General features: G+C 37.5%; 1 protein-coding gene across 1 annotated transcript in view; it reads right to left on the reverse strand.

The window, feature by feature from the left end:
• MAGI2 (membrane associated guanylate kinase, WW and PDZ domain containing 2) overlaps positions 1–22,070 on the reverse strand; it is a 1,284,239-nt gene that overhangs the window by 426,809 nt on the left and 835,360 nt on the right. The window contains exon 4 of the mRNA XM_035020443.1: positions 1,178–1,393. Coding sequence (XP_034876334.1) covers positions 1,178–1,393 — 216 coding nt within the window. The remainder of the gene's footprint in view (positions 1–1,177; positions 1,394–22,070) is intronic.

Below are 22,070 nucleotides of genomic sequence, written 5' to 3' on the forward strand. Positions count from 1 at the left end.
TGTATATATATATAATGGAATATTATGCAGCCATCAAAAGGAATGAGATCTTGCCATTTGCAATGATGTGGATGGAACTGGAGGGTGTTATGCTGAGCGAAATAAGTCAATCAGAGAAAAACATGTATCATATGACCTCACTGATAGGAAGAATTCTTAACCTCAGGAAACAAACTGAGGGTTGCTGGAGTGGGGGGGGTGGGAGGGACGGGGTGGCTGGGTGATAGACATTGGGGAGGGAATGTGCTATGGTGAGCGCTGTGAATTGTGCAAGACTGTTGAATCTCAGATCTGTACCCCTGAAACAAATAATGCAATATATGTTAAAAAGAAAGAAGAAGAAGAAGAAGAAGAAGAAGAAAAGAAGAAGAAGAAGAAGAAGAAGAAGAAGAAGAAGAAGAAGACGACGACGACGACGATGACGACGACGACGACGACGACGACGACGGAGACGAAGACGAAGAAGAAGAAGAAGAAGAAAGCAGGAGCGGAAGAAGGAAGGGGGGGAAATCGGAGGGGGAGACGAACCATGAGAGACGATGGATTCTGAAAAACACACTGAGGGTTCTAGAGGGGAGGGGGTGGAAGGATGGGTTAGCCTGGTGATGGGTATTAAAGAGGGCATGTTCTGCATGGAGCACTGGGTGTTATGCACAAACAATGAATCATGGAACACTACATCAAAAACTAATGATGTAATGTATGGTGATTAACATAACAATAAAAATTTTTTTCAAAAAAGGTGCTTTCTCCACATTGCCAGATTAGATGGTAAGGGTGGAGAGAAAAATATACAGACATGGTGTAGCTCCAGTCATTCTGAGGACTGTGTTTACTGAAGTTGTTAACTAAATCACATGACACAACCTCTTTTTACAGAACTGCAAGTATACTAAGATTTCTAAGGATAGATATTACCTAATATTAATCAGTAAAGACCCCAGAGCTTTACACAATCATATTCATGACGTGTAACATTTTCTAAGATGTAGAAACCATTCATTATATTGCCATTAATACTGTGTAAGTGAAACCAAAAATTAAGGAACTTGAATTAATTGCTTGATACATCAAAATTAAAACTAATAAAAGGGATACAAGAATTACATCCTTTCCATTTGATATCATAATCTTCTCTTTCTGAAGGTAAATATAATCATATATATATGTGACTAACCTGGTGTTACTACTACTCCATTTCCATTGACCACAGGCCTTTCTTCCTCCTCCTCCTCAGGAGGCTCTATACTTGCTTTCTCCATGTTGCTCACTGATTTATTCCTCTTCCGTTTTCCTTCAGCACTTGGAGTGGCTCCCGGAAGTATCTGGTCTGTCACATTTAATAATAATGGTGCTGGTTCTGCTGGAGGCTTTGGCGTGCCGTAGTAATTGTCTGCAAATGATACCAAAACATTATGGAGTAAAATATTTCTTACTGTGTGCATAATTTGTAAAGAATGGAAATTATATTGACAAATATGTATCCTGTTTCTTACATATGTGTGTATTTACACACATTCATATATATGACTTTGAATCCTTTCACATTTATATATATATATATATATATCTTTATTTGTTGCTTTTACTATATTGGGCTTTAATGCTTAAATAAAGATATAGATTTCTCTTTATCCTCACCTTTTGCCAAACCAAAATATAGTCTTATGTATTAGTCTCATATGGTAGAAAGCAATTTCAAAATTAGTTTTAAAATTTGATAAACCTTGATTATAACCTTTTTAAAGATAATTATGTCTGAATGAGGGTGCAGGTAACATTTTTTTAAAAAGATTTATTTATTTATTTATTTGGGAGAGAGACTGAAAGTGTGCGAGCAGAGGGGAGGGACAGAGGAAGAGGGAGAAAAACAGATGCCCTACTGAGCATGGAGCTGGATAGGCAAGGCTCCATCTCAGGAACCCAAGATGTGACCTGAGCAGAAACCAAGAGTCAGATGTTTAACTGACTAAGCCACCCAGGAGCCCCATGTAGCTTTTTTTTTTTTTTTTAAGCATATCTCATAACATTCTGGAAAGGCAAAGCATATTGTGCTTTTCAAAGGGCTCTGGCTGTTTCCCTTGATGTGCACGGCACCCTGCCGAAAGGGCCAGGCCAGGTTAGTGGCTGCTGACAATGGGCCTGCTGCCCTAATCATCATATTATCACAGCTCTTTTTCCCCACAGCTCCATGATCTGAGCTATGGAATGTTTGTTTCTCTCATCAGTCTGTGAGACTTCTTAAAGGAGGAGACGAATTCTTACTTCTCTCTGTAATAACCGCCTGACACATAGAAGGCATGGAATAAATGCTTACTAAGTGAGCATCTTTATGTATTTAAGGTGAATTGTTTATAGTTTATAAATTTGATTGGTAAAGAACATAGTGGTGTTTTCTAAAATCAGCGTTATACTTTTAGCATCAACTTCAAGCCCACATTGGTGTTGTCATTTAATTGAATAATTTATGCACTCATTTGCTACTCATTCATTACAATCTTTATTTAGTACTGACTCTGCACCCAGGCACTCCAATATATGAGAGAAAATGATGATTGTAAAACAATCCTTATCTTCCAGATGTTCAACAGTGTAGGGTGGAAGATGGGTGCACTTGACATCAAGCAGGTAAGCATTAGAACTGTAAATGGGACTAAATACTGCAATCAAGGAGGCACAGAGGAGGAGGAAGCACGTCTCAATATGTGCAGAGGCCACTGAAGGCCACTGGGAAAACAGTGTGCTGTGAAAGAAACAATCCTGAACTAGAAGTCATGGGTTCTAGACTTGGCTTTTCCAGACGACTGCAATGCAAGGAAGTGACTTAAGCTCACCGAGGTTCAATTTCTTCATCTCTATATTGGGAATAGCGATTCTTGTTATACCTATGGGTTGCCAATAACCCAAACCTACTGTAGTTAAGTTAAACATTATAGGCATGTGCTGAGAAGAAATGAGGTGGTTAGTTGAGGGAAGAGGCTGAAAAATCTTGGGGAAAATGGGCTGAAACAAAGGAGTCTGGTCCAAACATGCAAGTAGCCTTTGTGGTCCCAGACTCTGAAAGCCCAGCTGATTCTATTGCCATGGACACAGCCCTTGCCTGCCACCCCTTTGGCTGGAATGAGCCCCAGTCCCTCCTCAAGAGCTCCGATTCGCTCATCTCCAGGAAAACTCTCAGGCAGGGCTGTCTCATTGGCTGAGCCTCAGTCACAGGGGAGCCTGTGAGCTGCCAAATTAGGGCAGGAGAATGGCTGCTCTCCTTCAACTTTGGGAGAGGGAGGCAGGGCTCTACCTTCCATCCATCTCATCACAGGGCTCTCCCCAGGAGGGAAGGGTCTTGGGGTGCTGGGCCGGCCGAAATGACCAATGCCTACTACACTTGGCCTCCCCATTGGGTTGCTGTGAAGATGAAGAATGTCTGGAGAAGTGCTTCATAAACTGTAAAATTGCAGTGGTTTTAATGGCAGTGTAAACCTCATGCTGGCCCTAAGTGAATATTCTGAAGGCGAGCTGTGCCACTAATGCTGTTGCTCATTTCCATGGGTATTCACAGTTGTAAGAGAAATACAAGGGGAAAAAACACCATCATGTAAAGTGGTTCTTATACATGTAAAACTTTCATACAGAAGTCTGCAAAGTAGATGATACACATTTTGCTAAAGGTTACTTTCTAATTTAATTTAGAGCATTTCAAATGAATCAGACCTTTAAATGTACTTGCTGAATTCTGAGCAAACAAAAACTGCTAGTTACTTCTTAGAAATCTATTATATTTCAGCATCCCTAAGGGCCAGCACCATTTTCAGTACCCTGCTATGCTTTCTATGGAATCTCAATACTTAACTGCTTATCTAATAAACATAAAGTAAAACTAGTAAATAACCTGCATTTCCCACTAAATAATATACTTGTAAGTAGTATTCTGAGAATTTTAATACATTCAGGTATACATAGTATTCAGAAAAATGGATCACGTGTCAGTGGTTCCCCCCCAACTTGTCTTTTATAGTTTAAATTTCCCTGAAGTAGAAACATAACCTTTTATTAATTACAAATAAATTCAAAGCTCAGGATAAAAATAAATATGAAGTAACAGATCCTGTTGAATTTATATTGCTGAATAGTTACACCTATTGGCATGAAATGTGATTATAAATTATATAGTATTATTCTATTTCTACAATTTGATTTATGAAAATAAGACTGATGTAAAACTGTACGAATCATTAGTTAAAATGTTAAGATTATCTTCATTAGCAATAATAAGAGCCATTTAGAAGATGCACAGAAATAGCCCATACAGTTACTACACCTGAGAAATATAATTTATGGAGAACACGCTATTATACCAAACCCAATGCACAGAACAAGGCAACCAGAACTACCTAAACTAAGTTGAAGAATTAGCCAGGTAGATAGCTAAGGCATCGAGAAGATTCCCTGATGTAAGTGTATAGAAATCCATATGCTAAGGGTCAAATGTGCCTTTTAGGTAACATATCAGCATGATTTCAGAAGAAAATGAACACCAAACTGTTTTTAAATATAGTTCGGAAATAGGGTCCCATTAAGAATGAAATGCCTCGATGCATGGTGACAAGCATTTAGCAAACCTAAAATCTCAGAATACCATCACAATATGGTGTAATATTGAATGGCACAGACCATGCTGAGACAGACTGTCTGAATCCTGTGTCCCCTAAACTAGCTGCCTCTTTACATCCTTAAATTTCTTCAGTTAAACTGGGAACATAGAGCTGTAAGAAGACTATAGTCAAAACAGCAACTACAATGACTAGTACTATGATTACCATCACCACCACCACAATTTATTGAGCTGGACCCTGTAATAGACATTTTACCGATGTACTCTTGGATCAAATAGGGTCTAGAATAACTCTTACCCCTCAGTGCTGTTTTAAGGATTAATGATAATGAAGGGATTTTAATGTGACTAGCTCAGAACAGGTCTCAATATATGATGGCTGCCTTAGACATTTATTCATCACAAAACTGTATGAAATCATTCTGTCTCTGTAGTTAAAATGGAAGCTCTAAAAATTAAACCATTTACTAATATTATACATGAAGTGAGTGGAAAACCTGTATCTGTTTGACTGAAGAACTTCATCTCTTCAAAATACTATGTTGCCTCTCAAGAGAAATAAAAAAAAAAAAAAAAAAAAAAAAAGAGGGGGATGAGATTCGCAATCTGCCCTGAACTGACAGGAGAGTACTTCATTCAAAGCCACAACCAATGGGAGAGGGTGGGAGGGAAGGGGGAGACCCCAAGCTGGCTCAGTCTCTAGAGCAGGGGATTCTTGGCCTTGGGTTTATAAATTCCACCCCACATTGGGTGTAGAGATAACTTAAAAATCTTAAAAAAAAAAAAAAAGCCACAACCATTAGGCACAAATTATTACTTTCAAAAAGGAATGGTAATAATTGCTACCAAATAATAAAGTTGGGACATTTTGGGTGACTTTTTTCCCTCCCTCCCCTCCAAAAATGTACATGTGCACATGCGTGCATGCATATGTGTGTTTTGGGGGATGAGGTGGGATATAGGCTTTTCTAGTCTACTCTTCTCTGAATACATCTGTATTTGTAAAAGATGATGTATTCATTAGCAGTTTCATGAGCTTAATATAAAATTTTGTTGTTATCATGATAAAATCAAATGATATATAAAATTGCTCACTTATTTCTATTATAATTAGGATAATCTATACATTACACAGTCTTATTTTTAATCAATGCCTAGGGGGAAAAGGCAATTATTTGAGGAACTTGATCTATTCCTCATCTTTTAAAAGAATGAATTTTTTCCCATAAAGTTAGAGTTATAAAAGAAGTGTACCTATTTCTGACATCATAAACATGGAAAAGCTTTCTAGAAATCTGAATAAAAAGAATATTCTATAAAATGTCAATAATTGGTTTTATAATAAAAAAATTAATAAATGCCCATTTACAATGGACACTGTACTAATTTCTTGTAAAGGAAGAGGGACTAAAACAGATTATGTTGCTATGAACTAAACTTGCCTAGGGAGTCCTTGGGAAATCTAATTCACTACCCACTTTTATGCAGACCCATTCCTAAGTCATCTAGAAGAGATGAAAATAGTTTTCTAAATAACTTCTCATGTAGTATACTTGAAGACTACCATGAAATTATTTCTCTCCTTATTAGACCAAATAACCTTTTCAAATAGTCTAAGTTTTTAAAATAATGTTTTTATCTTTTTTCTGACCCATCCTAAGTGTTTGTTTGTTTGTTTGTTCCACATTGATTTTAATGGCAAAGCCAAGGGGGGAAAAGAATAGGAGACTATTTTTTTTTTTTTAAAGATTTTATTTATTTATTTGAGAGAGAGAATGAGATAGAGAGCATGAGAGGGGGGAGGGTCAGAGAGAGAGGCAGACTCCCTGCCGAGCAGGGAGCCCAACGCGGGACTTGATCCCGGGACTCCAGGATCATGACCTGAGCCGAAGGCAGTCGCTTAACCAACTGAGCCACCCAGGCGCCCCTAGGAGACTATTTTAATGAATTATAAACTGTTCTCTTTTCTGTACCCCTGGTCTTTATTGAAGGAGAACAGACACCAAAATAGTATTTTCTGAGACATACCATATTCTTTATGTCGTTAGGTTCTGCTATGATGATAAAAAGTAGGAATGACACTAAAAACTAATTTTAGGTATGAGGAAATTAATACTCCCAACTGGAATATCTTGAAATGCTTTTACTTATTTATTTCCAACACGTTTTCCCTTTAAACAAGATCAATTTTCATGATGGAAACATGTGATTTGTTATTTAGTGCATCTGGCTTTTTAAGTAGCATACTCAGATGCTGACTCTGTTGTTTCAGTCCTTTGCGTGTATAATAATAACATGCAGGTTTTACATCGAATGGTCATAGTTCATTCCACATGGCACTGAAGTGGAGCTGGGTTTTAGAAAGATAATATTCTTGTCTTCAACATACCTCACAGATTCAAGTCTTGACCCTCATTTCTCCCCAATATTCTCAGTGCTCTTATTCCCATTTTGGTAACCAGAAAGAATCCATTTCAGATAATGGTTTAGTAGAAGAGAGATGATTGCTTACAGGCACTCTGGGGCGTGCATACAACACGGACTGTAACTAGGATCCCTAGAGAGCTTAAGAAGCTGTCCTTGTGCTGGAAACAGTGTATGGCAAAATTTAAGAGGTTGGGAATCTCAGCATTTGTGTTATATAGTTTTATAAATGAAGCAAATAGTCTGACACTTGGCCTCCTTAATGGCACCTGCAAAATTTGACTTTGACATAAAACGGAAATAAGAGATTCAGAGTTCCAGATCTACTCATAATTATTTATGTTAGAAAACTTGCCAGATCATAAGTAAACAATCATTTTTATCCACATCAGAGATTTAGATTTTTATTAATAGAAACAGGTAAATCATGAAAATTTTAAGACATGTTTAACATATTACACACAGGATATTAATGAGTTAAAATTAGTATCAAAAACCATCAAAACTCTTGTCAGCCATGCCAAGAATCACAGTGATATGGGCACAGAGTTAGTGTTTTAGAAACTCTGTAAATACAAAACAAAGTTGGTAAATGTAATCTAGACAGTATTCGACTCTTCTAAAATTGCACTTCCTACCAGAAAACAAGACTCAGAGTCTCACTTAAGAATGCTTTTATCAACAGGTTTTTTTTTTTTTAAAGATTTTATTTATTTATTTGAGACAGAGAGAATGAGAGAGAGAGAGCACATGAGAGGGGGGAGGGTCAGAGGGAGAAGCAGGCTCCCCGCCGAGCAGGGAGCCTGATGCGGGACTCGATCCAGGGACTCCAGGATCATGACCTGAGCCGAAGGCAGTCGCTTAACCAACTGAGCCACCCAGGCGCCCTATCAACAGGTTTTTAAGTTATTTTTGTAAGCAGCTCTGATCCTTGAGTTTGGTTTCCCACAAAAAGGTCTCATTTCCTCATCATGTCATATGTAGTTAGTAGCCTCAGGCCAAGATACAAAAACTCTATGACCTCAAAAGATAATGTCTTTTTCTCTTGTGGAGAAAAGCATTAATTTCATATGTGCCAGGGACAGGAACAACATCCAAAATGATATTTTGTCACTGATACCTGCACCAAATAGTAAATTGCTGAATTTTGTAGAAATTCAATGTTAAATGTGACTTTCAAAATGTGCACAGTAGTGCAAACAATGGGGAAGTTTCTATTTTTTATGTGCCAAATTGAATTATTCTGCAACAAACTCTACCTAAGAATTTCAGGTTTATTTTAAATTAAATATTTATTGGTTTTACAATATGATCCCCAATGACACACATTCTGAATGTAACTGTCTTCAATTGTCTATCAGTGCTCTCCAGAAACCATATAGATGACTTAATCTAACATCTTCTGAAACTTGTCTGCAAGTTTTGTGGGTTCCTTCTGATCATTCTGACTGAATTTTCATTTATTCATGTTAGCCAATGTGGACAGGCACAAGACAAATCTTTACTAAATGTAACTGTTCACAGACTGCGGAGGGTAGGTGGTTCGCTTATTTAAAGAGAATCACATACCCTTCTCTATAGTGACTCTTCCTTTCAGGCATTATTTGGAAGAGTTCAGAACATTTCCCTTCTGTGCCAAATAACATACGAACAGAAGTTAGACAAGAAATCCTCAAGAGAACAGAAGGAAGTTACATATAATTTCTCAGTGTCAAATATACATCTATTTTCAAAGTAAAGTGTTTGAACATTTATAATTATAGCAACATCAAAAAGTGTGCAAGCCCAATTCACGAGCATATCGCATTTAAATAATATTAAATCCCTTAGAGCAGAACTGTCTAGTAAAAATGTAATGTGAGCCACAAATATAAGCTACACATGCAATTTAAATTCTTCTAGTTATCCACACTTTTTTAAAAAAGGAAATAAAGAAAGATGAAAGTTATTGTAACAATATATTTTGCTTTGTCCAATGTATCAAAAATATTATCATTTCAATATATGAGCAATATAAAAGTTATGAATGCAATATTTTTACTTTCTTTCTTACTAAGTCTTCAAAACCCAGGCTATAATTTACCCTTAGAACACATCTTACTTTGGACACACCCCATTTCAAAGGCTCAAGAGCCATATCTGAATAGTGGCTACCATATTGGACATCACAGCCTCAGATAATCCCTTTTATCCAATAACATTTAAGGTTACCATATTATCACCCGACTGACTCATTTTTCTCATAAAAAAGTGAAAATCTCTGCTTTAAATGACTAGGAAAACTGAATAAACACCAAAAAATAATAACAATTTCAGGTGACACTGTGTCAATGATATCTCTCTTGTATAATTGCTTTGCTGCACTGAGTACGTGTAAAATATTATTTTTTTAAAAGATTTTTATTTATTTATTTATTTGAGAGAGAGAGAGAGAGAGAACAAGCAGTGCAGACGGGTGGAGGGAGAGAGAGAGAAGCAGACTCCCCGCTGAGCAAGGAGCCTGATGCAGGGGCTCAATCCCAGGACCCTGAGATCATGACCTGAGCTGAAGGCAGACGCTTAACCGACTGAACCACCCAGGCACCCCCATATAAAATATTATTAATCACCAAACAGATGAACATTTCCTAGCAATGCTCTTCCATCCTGCTTCTCAATCATCCGTTTTATCACTTTATCTTGTCTTAACTTGAAAAATCCACATTTGACTATCAAGTTACAAGTTAAAAGAGGTGACAAAGAAACAACAAATGTTTTCATGCAAACAATGTAAATATGAACTTGCATGAGGACCCTGTTCTTGTGTCCAAATATAAGACTGAAGAGCCTCTTTACAATCAGTCACAGCCCACAAAGAGAGGAATTGCTGGCTCATGGTAGTGATGTAAAAGCAGATCAATTATTCATATTTGTTGTCCTCTCTCTTGCTCTCTCTCTCATAATACTCTCATTTTGAGTATCCATAGCATTTGGTACCAAGTGCCTCACTTTTCTTTCAATAGGCTCCACTTTCATACCTCATGCTCATAACAATTCAAATTTTCTTTTTCCTCTATACGTATATGTGTCCCATTTCCAACTTCCTTTGGGTCTTGCTAAATGACTGGGTTTCACACCCTAATAAACTAATTTAATCAAAGATACTGATGACTAAAATTGGCTTAATATAACCCATATAATGCTGCATTTTAACAGTATTTAAAGCTAAATACTATAAAGCTAATCATGAAATTTGGGCTACTGGTCAATTCATTGGTAGAACACATTTTTCAGAAGCACTTTAGATGCTATCAAACCACAAAAGAAGTGTTTTCCTGGGTAGTCAAGGCACTCAGTGGGTAAATGTGATGAGCTTTGGGGAACCTATACAAAATGTCAAAGCAAAGATTTTTGAAAAAAAGCACCAAAAAAAAATTATATTATGATTCCAATTAGTAATAAATTTACATGTCTGGAAACCATGAGTGGAAACCATTTTCAACTGTGTTATTAATTGCAATTAATTGTTTAAGTTTTAAAGTGTCTAGTAAGCTCAGTGCTTAAGAGACAGTCCCTTCACAGCTCAGTAAATAAAAAAGCAGAAATGAAAATTTGATGAATTTTTAAATGGGCATTTGTACAAAGCTCAGTGGATGCCTGGAGATAGTCATCTTGATTAAATTTACTTTTTCAAAAATTGTTAAAGTAAACTGTACCTTTCAAGGACAATATTATTTTTCTCACACAATATTTATGGCTTGTCATATAACTTCCTTCTCTCAATGGTGCTATTAACTGTGATACTTTAAGATTACTAAGAAATTAAGAGACCTCTAGGACTTTCTTTTGTCACTGTCTTGCAAGTACAATACCCAAGGAAATTATGATTAATTTTAATTTGATTATTGGTTAATGATAAAAGAAATTCACCAAATACCTAATTTCTAATCCTCAGTTGCTAATAAAAGTCAGAAAAACAATATGAAAAAATTTTACTTCTCCCTGGAGAATCTGTCTGCTGGATTTTTCCGAGCTTGGCATAGTGGAAAAAACTCTGCACACAGGAGAGGATCTGGGTTCTAAGTGAGATTCTACCACTAACCTCCCTACAAGACCTTGGATTAGGCATTAAACTCCTCCAAACCTTAGTTTTCTTGCCTGTGAAATGACGGAATTGGGTCATAGCTGTGAACTACTCAGCTCCGAAGCTCTGAAATGAAAAATTCTGCAGGATCTAATGACAACAGGTTGTATTTCCTCACCATCATATTAGAAAGTCCTGAATTGAAAAGAGAGAATGGCAATGAAATGTAGCCAACAGTTTCAATTACTTGAGAGCCTGGACTCATCTGCTTTCTTGACATAAATGTGTAGAACTATCATTTTACTCTATTTCTTTGCCCATTTCCTTTTGGGAAGATGGTTGCGGTTGCAGAGTATTTCTATTTTTGTTCTAAGTCTTTCATTTGCATACATCCCTCTTGGTGAATTAGATAGTCTTTAAGTATATCCCCACAGGATGTAAACGGTGATTACTTTGTGGAAGGTCATATATGAAGCACTTCAACTTTATATTTTTGTCCATGTGATACTTTAAACAGTTCTGATTTTTTTAGAATCAGCATTTTCATTGTGATCATCTTGTGTGAGACATTTACAAACATAGATCCTAAGTATTGGAGTATGGTTAAAGCTAGCAGGTGTAATTTAGATGTAAACAGAACCAATTTATAAGCCAGGAGAACAATGAACAACTGAAAAGGCTAAAGAAAATAAGATTTGGTATCTAACCATAAGGCTTTGTCTGTACAATAATAACAAAGATTGCTTTCCTCTGAATCAGTATATACACGACCTATGAAAATCAACCTCATCACAAAGAAAACTATCAGAACTACTGGCACTTCATAGTTCAAATGCCAGAAACCAACCATTAATTCTTTAAAGATGTACATTTTATTTGAGAGAGACAGAGAGAGAGAGAGTACCAGCAAAGGGAGAGGCAGAGGGAGAGGGAGAAGCAGACTCCCCACTCAGCAGGAAGCCCGATGTAGGGCTCAATCCCAGGACCTGGGGATCATGACCTGGGCTGAAGGCAGACGCTTAACCGACTGAGCCACCCAGACGCCCCTCAGAAATACAAATTCATTGTAGAAAAATTATTGCATTAATAAAGAAAAAAAATAGAGGGAGGAATTTGAGTCACAAAAAGTTCCAAAAAGAAGCGGGGACAAAAGGAAGAAAAAGGAGAAAGAGGAAGAGGAAAGGAAAGAGAGGAAAAGGTAGAAAATGAAGAAGATGAAGAGTAGAATGAGGAGGTAAAGGACTGTGATGTGTCTTCCCATGAAGCTGTAGAGTTCTAAAATGATTCCTGAGGTGACATTCTAGCCCAAAGCCATGCATATATGGCCATCCGTCATTACCTAATAGCCGATAACATCAGTTACACTGTCCAATACCAGAGCCATTTGCTACATCTGGCCATGATGGACTCGAAATGTGGCTGGTTTGCTTTGAGATGTGCTGTAGTATAAAATCCACACTAAATTTTGAAGACTTAGTACACAAAAAAATAAAGCAACCCAGTAATCATTTTTATTTACATGTAAAATGTACATGTAAAAATGATTATGTAAATTACATAATTACATGTAAAAATGATAATGTTTAGATTGCATAATGCTGCAATTCCTAGCCTAGTTCTGAAAAAAGCAAGACTTAATAAGTAGTCAATTACTGGTGGCGGGTAATGACATCCATAACTAATAAGAGTGGGTGAGGGGGAGGGTGAAAGTCAATCCAAAGGTCCAGGACAGTAATAGACACTTGATGAACAAGATGTACAGTCAGGAAGAGGGTTCAAGGATCACCATAGGGTGAGACTTTCATCAGCTGACCAAGTCAATGAGAGCTGAGTAATGGACAGAGGGAGAGGTTATCATACATCCAACCGTTCATCATTCATTCAGCAAATATTTACTGAGAACCTACTATGTGTCAGGCATGGATTATCTCAAGGCACAATGGTGAACAAAATGAGCAAGTCCCCTTTGAAGCTTACCTTCTACTGGGGAGACATATTAATCAAAATAAACAAATACAAAATTATAAATTCTCAAGAGCTATAAAGGTCTAGTAATGTATTTTTTTTTTTTTTGAGGATTTTATTTATTCATTTGAGAAAGAGAGAGACAGAGAGAGCACAAGAGGCGGGGTGCAGAGGGAGAGGGAGAAGCCGACTTCCCACTGAACAGGGAGCCGGATGCAGGACTCCATTCCAGGATCCTGAGATTGTGACCTGAGCCCAAGGCAGACACTTAACCATCTGAGTCACCAGGTGCCCCCTAGTGGTGGTATTTTTAAGAACTCTGAGAAGAGTTCAAACTAGGATAGTTAAGAAAGAAATGGAATTATGATTGAATACCCAGTCTCCTTCCTCCATCTGGGCCAAAATATTTCTGGATCAATACAGATCTTTAGGAAATGTATGTGGCTTTTCTAACAATAAGAAATAAAATTTCTCCATTATTCCCAACATATTTCCCAAGGACTTCTCTGAAGGTCAAATGGCTCAACAATATAGAAGGTGACTAACGTGTTGTGTATTTTCTCCCAAAATAAACCAAGTTGCTTATAAAAATTAATTGCAAAATTTCTGCTAACTAGTTAGCCAGATAAGTCCCTGCTTTCTCACTTTAACTCAAGACATGATCTACATTGTAAAATACGTCTAATATTCCACAAACTCAAAGGCTATGTGCTTTGAAATCTAAAGTTTGTTCTTTGATGATTTAAATGCATTAAAGATAGAGTTGATGGCAGGTTTAACATGATGACTGACCTTCTCCCACATTGGTACCACAACAATATGGCCTCTGTTTCTAGAGCAATTACCAGTGCAGACAGGTCGTTCCTTCCTTCTGCAAACGGGGATAGGGGTGGAGTCAGTGAGAAGACAGCTTTGACATGGCATCAATGTCTACACGGAGATTAGAAAGGTCAGTAAAATCAATTAAAGTCTCAAAGGGTACAAGCAGAAAGAGCATTCCCCCTGAAGAAATAAATCTGCAAAAACCTTGAGTCTGGAGAAAGAACAGTTCTTAAAACTAAAAGGAGAACAGTGTGGCTGGTGCCAGCAACAGGGGGAGCCCTGAGGTTAGAGCTCAAAAAGCTTTGTTAAAGATTTGGATTAATTTTCAAAAAGTAACGGGAAGCCACTGCAGGTCTCAAAAGACATTTGAATTTGTTTTTAAAATGACCGCCAGGCTGCAGCGTGTAGAATGGGCTAGAACCAGCAAGAGGTAAAGTCTTGAAGTCAACAAGGGATTTATTGCAGGGGTTCAAAGATGGTAATCGGCTAGTGGGAGGTGATGAACATGGGGATGACAATGAGACTTGGTTAGGTTTCAGAGGAGGAAAACAAAAAACAGAATAGTGTTTGGGTAAGAACTAATATTGGCCATTTGCTTGAAGGATGGTAAGCCTTTTGGTGATGACCTCCCCTTCTTTCTCTTTGAAAGAAATATTGGACAGAACTTCTAAATTTGCTCTCAATACTCAGGATTTCTTTAAGAGATATTGTGAATTGGCATAACCAAAGTGAAATATAGACTTCATTCTTAAAACATTACAGAATTCTACAAATCTTCACTTTCCTCTTTAAAAGTCTTTATGGATATTCAGGAACTGATTGGTGCCCCTATCAGAATTGGTTTATACCTCCTGTTACAGCTATTATGTTTATGGTAATTATTTATTTAATGTCTGCATAGCACTAAATTTTGGCTTCTTAAAAGAAGCAATTTATCATTTAGCTTTATTTTCCCAGCATCTAGAATAACACTGACACCTAGTCAATACTGAGTAAATGAATTCTTACACTGACAGAACACCCACATTCTGTAAAGAAGGATGCAACCCTGGTTGCTCTTTCTTGATTTAAGATCTTGCAGGACATGCAAATTCTCAGGCCCTACTCGCCCACCTCCTAATCAGAATCTCCGGGCTTGGGTCACTCCAGCCTATTCTGATATACATTAATATCTGAGAACCATTGCTTTTTCTCAAAAACCATTGCTACTGCCTCAACGGGAAATAGCCCAACCAAATGGGATTGATTTTGAAATCAAGCCAACATAGGAAGGATTCAAGTAGCCTATTTTAGGATCTCTCCTCATTCTTTCTTCCAAATAATCCTTATAAAAAGCTTCAGGACAACATAGGTGTTTTTTGGTGCTAAAATTCTGGGGTGCCTGGCTGGCTCAATCAGTAGAGCATGCAACTCTTGATCTCAAGGTGGTGAGCTTGAGCCCCAGGATGGGTGTAGAGATTACTTAAAAGAAAAAAAAACACACAAAATCTTTACAAAAAACTTCTAATGCAAACCTGTCTATGTGAAAGGTCAGCAAACTCTTTCCTGTAGAGAACCAGAGAGTAAATATTTTAGGGTTTTCCGGGCATATGGATGGTCTCTGTCATAACTACTCAGTGTATAAGGAGTCACAGCACAAAAATGAATGGGTCTGTCTGGGCTCCAATAAAATGGTATTTATGGATACTAAAATTTGAATTTTATGATTTTCATGTGACACAAAATACTATGCTCCTTTTGATTTTTTATGCTATTTAAAATATATAAGCCATTCTTACTTTGTGAGCTGTACAAAAATAGGTGTTAGAGTGGATCTGGCTCCCAGATGTGGATTGCCACCCCATGTAATAATCCAATACTGACACAATCTTCCAGGCATAGATTTCCACTTCATTTCCACTTCGAGCATTTCATATGTGCCCAGCAAAAAAGCAATACAGATAAAAGTGCTTGCCTTCAGGGAACAAGTCCAGAGGAGAAAAGACATTAAAATTAACCAAATAAAGAGATAAGTAAAGAACATGACAGAGGGCTGTAAGAAATGGTCATAGAGAAACTTATTTTAAGCAGGGAGAGTAGCAAAGGTCTATCTGAGGAAGTACTGTTTAAATTGAGACCAGAAGAATGAAAATGTACTTATTGCATGAAAAGCCAGGAGAGCAGGGTTAGGCCAAAGAATAGCAGGTCACTAGGACAGAAAGGCTTGATATATGTAAGGAGTGATGAGTTACCACTGACTTAACATCACTGAAATATAATGGGTGGGGAGGAGAGGCACAAGATTCCACTAGAAACACAAGCAGGAAGCAAATCATACAGAGCCTTGTCAGCTAAGTCAAGGGATTTGGGAAGGGTTTTACAAAAGGGAATCATGATTCTATTTCAGGTTTTAAAAATTATTCATTTTTTTTAAAGATTTCATTTATTTATTTGAGAGCAAGAGAGCAGAGAGCACAAACAGGGAGTTGGGGGAGAGGGGCAGAAGGAGAGGGAGAAGCAGACTCCCCGCTGAGCAGGGAGCCTGATGTCGGACTCAATCCCAGGACCTGAGATCATGACCTGAGCGGAAGGCAGATGCTTAACTGACTGAGCCACCTAGGCGCCCCAAAGTTTATTCATTTTTGCCACTATGTGGAACTAGATTTGAAGGGCAATAAGAGAGATGGGAGATGGTTGGAAGACTAGAAGAAGAATGTGTGTGTGTGTGTGTGTGTGTGTGTGTGAGTGAGAGAGAGACACACACATACACATCAGATATTAAAACTGAAATACTAATAGCAGAAATGAAATGATTTCATAAGCCCAAACTGATAAGCCTAATTGCAGAATTTAACAAAATGTTCAACACTAGAGAAACTGAGAAGTATTTTGGAGGTCAATTGGATTGAATTTGACCTAAATACAGAACCAAATATTCCAGGAAGACAATAGAAAGCTTCATTCACCATTTTCCATCCGTTAAAAAATAATATAGTTTATATGAATGTAGGTAGGCCTCATGAATGAATAAGCTTTGATAGTTTACTGTTCATCACAGTGAACAGCTACTCAATCCAGCTCCATAATGACATTTTTTTCTATTACCAGAGGCATTTATCTAATAACACGACCCTATTAGTAGATCTGTCTAAATTGATATTGAAAGGACAATTAAATCTGGCACTCAGGCTACAACCACTACTCAGTGTGGTAGGTTGGAAGGTATTGAACATCATTTTTAAAAAAGGTATACTTTGAACATTGGGGGCATTAACGCTAATTAGAGTAATGACTTCATTCAGCAATTTTCTTTTTATAAGGCTACTTGGATCAGGCTCTCTCCTCCATATAAAAGGGCAAATCCTTATTAATTTAGATGATTACCTCATAGGAATGAATACTAAATGAAAACAGTACCACAGGCCCAGCCTACCCTTTCTTCCTCACTACGCCATGTCCCTGGTACCGTGGTAACAAGACGACAACACTGAAAATTTTTCTTCTTCAGTGATTCACACACAGGTCTCCAGTAATCTTCCCCAACCTTTTTATGCTCAGAAAAGAAAGCTAATTTCATGTTTGAAAGTTCCATTTTAAAAGACAAGTGTTGATGAATCTTTATTTAGAAATATTAGGAAACCATTTCCACTAACTACGGTAGATAACTGCCCATGTAAGTCTGAGTTTTGTATTAATCCATTAAAGCATCACTTAGAAAAAGAAGACTAACCCAAACCAAATTTTTCCATCACTCTCACATTCATGTCATGAGCAACCGACAGTTTATGTGTGACTATTAGTTTCAAGAAACAATTGCTGTGCTTTGGACTGGAGGCAGCATGCTGAAATTCATGAATTACAAGTCTTCCGACAGGAGTCTTTGATAGCTCCAGGGACTGGAAATAGAATATGAAACTTTCACCCAAAGGTCACTGGCTCCAATTTGGCCTAAGCTGGTAGTAACTAAAAGTTATTATCGATAGACAGGTGTTCAGCAAGTGCTACAAAACGAATCGGTGGTTTCAGTGTAATTTCTCAAAGACAGGTTTCTATGTCAGGAACTCATGATTACCTCATGCCCTAAGGTGGATAGTTTTAGACAGGAGTCAAGACATTGACTGAAAGAAGATATCCCACCTCCTTCTAGCCTTTACAAATGGTCTTTTTAGATGAGAATAGCCAAACTGGCAAGAATGTTTGTTACTTGATAGTTTTTTTTATTTGTAAGACAGAGATACATTTATATCTAACTAGAGTCTCTCCAAATACCCTTGTTTATGTTTGAATAAGATATCACAGGTTTTAATGAGAAATGATAAAAAAAAAGATTTTATTAAAACTATTTAATACTCTTGCCACTCAAAGTGTGATCTGCCTATCAGTAGCATCAGCATCACCTCGTTTATTAGAATAGCAAACGTTCATGTTCAATCCAGACACATTGAATCAGAATCTGCATTTCAACAAGACCTTCAGGTAATTCAGATGCACGATACAGTTTGAGGAGTACCGTGTGTCTAGAGGACACATTGTATAGCTGCTCACTGAACACAAAGTGTACTCAATAAACATATGTTGACAAAAATAAAGACCTGAATACTGTTTCTGTATGTTAATTTCAGAATCTAGTATCCTGGGCTGTTTGTATTACTTACATTGGGACTTATAAAACTGCCTGCTTTCCTATTGTCTAAGCATCCCCACTGAAGAATTGAAGCTCCTAGAGGGCACGGATCCAACCAGACATTCCTTTTGACTCCAATCTAGGTCTTATCAGTTGAATACTGGAACTTGAAATTATCATTATCTTACGTTAAATTAAGTCATGCTAAATAATCCTGTTCTCATGAAACACTAATTTAAACAGATTGTGTTTACCTGGGAGACCTGAAGAGCTATCATGATGCCCTGGATCATTAACCAGCAGTAAATTGCTAAACCACTATTTAATGACATTGATGGTTGAATACATGCTACGGGTATTTTGCCCACTCTGCTAAACTTGTAGCAGCCACCAAATTAAATACTCAGACCAATTTTTAAAATGGCTTTGTGTAGAACATATTGCTATTTAATACATTTCATTAAATTTAGTCAACATGAGATTAACTGAGAAATATTAAAATTTGGATTATGACTTTATTTGTATGAATGTTTACAGTCACTATCTCCCAAAGGAAAATCTAAAACACATTAACTTTATGGTACTAATAAATCATTTAGCTTGAAGTTCAGCTTCTCCCAAGGATCTGAGGCTTCTATTCTAAAAATAAACAAAAAAATTTAATACTGTATTGCAAATTTTCCACAATATACCTTTTGTTGCCCTTTTCAAATTATCCAAATAAAAATTTCATATGTTTGGGTTCCCAAGGTTTTCATGAGAGGCTCTCAAGCCAGCTGGGCAAGTTCCCTAAATTCTCTGAGCCCATATTCTCAACATTTGTTTGTTTAAGAAAATGGTGAGACCAACTTGATAAAACTACTCTGCATATTTAATGAAATGAACATGAACAAGTTTTTTGGCACATAAGTACTTCAGGGATTTTACTACTCATTTCTGTTACTACTTCTACTACTACCTCTATTACTTTTACTACTATGACTACTACAACTACTATTACTACTTCCGGGGCACCTGGGTGGCTCAGTCATTGGGCGTCTGCCTTCGGCTCAGGTCATGATCCCAGGGTCCTGGGATCGAGCCCCACATCGGGCTCCCTGCTCAGTGGGAAGCCTGCTTCTCCCTCTCCCACTCCCCCTGCTTGTGTTCCCTCTTTCGCTGTGTCTCTCTCTGTCAAATAAATAAATTAAATCTTAAAAGAAAAAAAAAACTACTTCCAATACAGTATTTGTCTTGAGAGCATCGGGTTTTAAAATAATTGAACATATAAAATCCACTCCCACACAGTTCACCAAGGAACATCAAAACATAATGCTCCAGATTAAAGAAAAACTTAAAAATATATGTAAGTCTGCAGGTATAATTACCTTTTCTATTAATGCTAAAGATTCTCAATTATGGCTTAATCTGGTCTTGGCTTTTCTTTAGGCTTGGAAAATTAAACATTTGATTTTGCTGATTAACATACTGCCAACAGCTGTGGCCCCCTACACCCTTTCTTTTTACAGAGAAGAATGCTCTTTTTATTATATGAGTTGTTAGAGCCTCATCTTTCCTTCTACCTAGAAGCAGGATAACCTAGAATGAAGAGCATGACCCATGGACTCAGACAAACATGGGTTAAAATCTAGGCTCTGCCACAGAGTAGCAGTGCAACCCTGAGCATGTTACAATATTTATAAAAAATATAGAGATAATAACAGTACCCTGCACAGAGAGTCAGGAGGATATTAATTGAGATGCTGCAAACTTTATTTGCCTAGCATTCCACATTGTGCAATGGTCATGGCTAAGTAACTGATAAATGCTATTTTTATTGCCTACACGTGAAGTATTAAAAGGTGAGGAGCAGAGTTTCTGCCCAGTGGTCATGCTCACTTAATGATATTCTCAGTAGAGGACGCCTCTCAATGGCCTGATTTTAGGAACTAGTGAACCAAGACTGCCTCAACCTTCTAGGCTTTCTTTTTTCTCACCTCTAGAATTGGGTTCTCTGGAGAACCTGGCTAATACGATGGCCTTTAACCTGTCCTAGATCATGGTAACCTGCTGACTTTCTAACTCCATTCTTGTGCTCATTGCTTTCGCCTTCAGAGTCAGACAGGATCTTGGCCAACCATGCAGCCCAAACTCCCATTCCAGACGTTCCAGTTATGTCTGCTTTCCCAGTGTTCATTCAGCCTCTCTTTTTTTAACATTTTCAATGTTGGGCATTTCACTATATAATTAGGCAACCCATTCCATTTCTGGCTAGTTCTTAATTATGAGACACTTCTTCCTATTGCTGAACAGAAATCTTTGTTTCCTATTACATAAAACTAATGATACTGATTTTGGCTTTTGGAACAGAATAAGTCTAAATGTTCTTCTGCCTGATGGAGCTTCAGCTATTTCAACTTTGTTGTCATATTTTATTCTTAAAATAGAGTGCTGAACAGAACTGAACATGGTGCTGGAGATACTATTTTACCAGTAATGCAAATGGGACTATCACTTTCTTCTCTGATTTAGATATTATCCAACTATTACATGAAACCTGAATCACCACCTTGGGCTAGGTAGAAATAATTCACTTTTAGTCCAACTTGTAAGCCGAGATTGCCAAGAAGAGTTTTCAAAATTTATGTGCCCTCTTACTATCTATGGATTTTTTTCAAGCATCAACTAATTCAAAAAAAAGGTTTCCCCTTCTTGTTTTCTATACACAATTGCTAATAACTTTAAAATTCTTTTATTAGCATCTTGTACTACAAAGTCTTCCCCTTTTAGAGGCCCAGTTTGACAGGGTCTATCGGTAAACAACAATTCCTGGACCATGAGAGAGAGAAAAGGTGACAGATGAAAACTACCCTGGTGCTCTCAGTTAGGTCTTGTTGGTAGGAGCTGGCCTGGAACTCACAGATAGGCCTCAGTGTTCTCTGCCAAACATCAACAATTTCTTAGCACACCAACTTCAGAGAAGGCCACTCTGTGATGATGGATCAAGAGAAAAACTAGACTACCCTGTCCTGTATCTTTCCCACTGCACCATGAGCCTTGCTTCATCTTTCACCTTCTAGATAAGAACTATTTAGATACCCAGGCATAAAATCATCTCTGCCCCTCAGAGCATTCAATCTATCAAGAACTCTCAACTTCCTTGAGCCCTCCTCAAAATCGTCTCCTGCAAGACCAAATTCTAAGGCTTCCTACTGAGATGTCATACAGTCCCCTGTGGTGTGAGGCTTTCCCTCATTGCAGTGAGTCAATAAACCCACCTTTGTTCAACTACAGGTATGTTCCTGCTGATCTTGGCTGAAAGGTGCTGACATCTTGTTATGGAGGTGACAGGTAAAATGAAAAAGACCTACCGAGGATTTTACCAAATGTAAACCTTCCTATAAATTTCTTATGGCCTATGAAACCAGATATAAGAAATCTACACACAGTGATGCCAATTTGGACATTAAATCCTTTAGTAAGAACCCATTTGTGCATTTGTTACCACGAACTGAAAATCATTTTTTTCTGATGGGAATCTTGCTGTTGCTTTCTCTAGAGGTTCATTCTTGACATCCCTTGGAACAGAGAGTAGATGACCTTTTGTT

This window comes from Mirounga leonina, unplaced genomic scaffold (genome assembly GCF_011800145.1).
Source record: "Mirounga leonina isolate KUSES-001 unplaced genomic scaffold, KU_Mleo_1.0 Mir_174, whole genome shotgun sequence".
Classification (NCBI taxonomy): Eukaryota; Metazoa; Chordata; class Mammalia; order Carnivora; family Phocidae; genus Mirounga; species Mirounga leonina.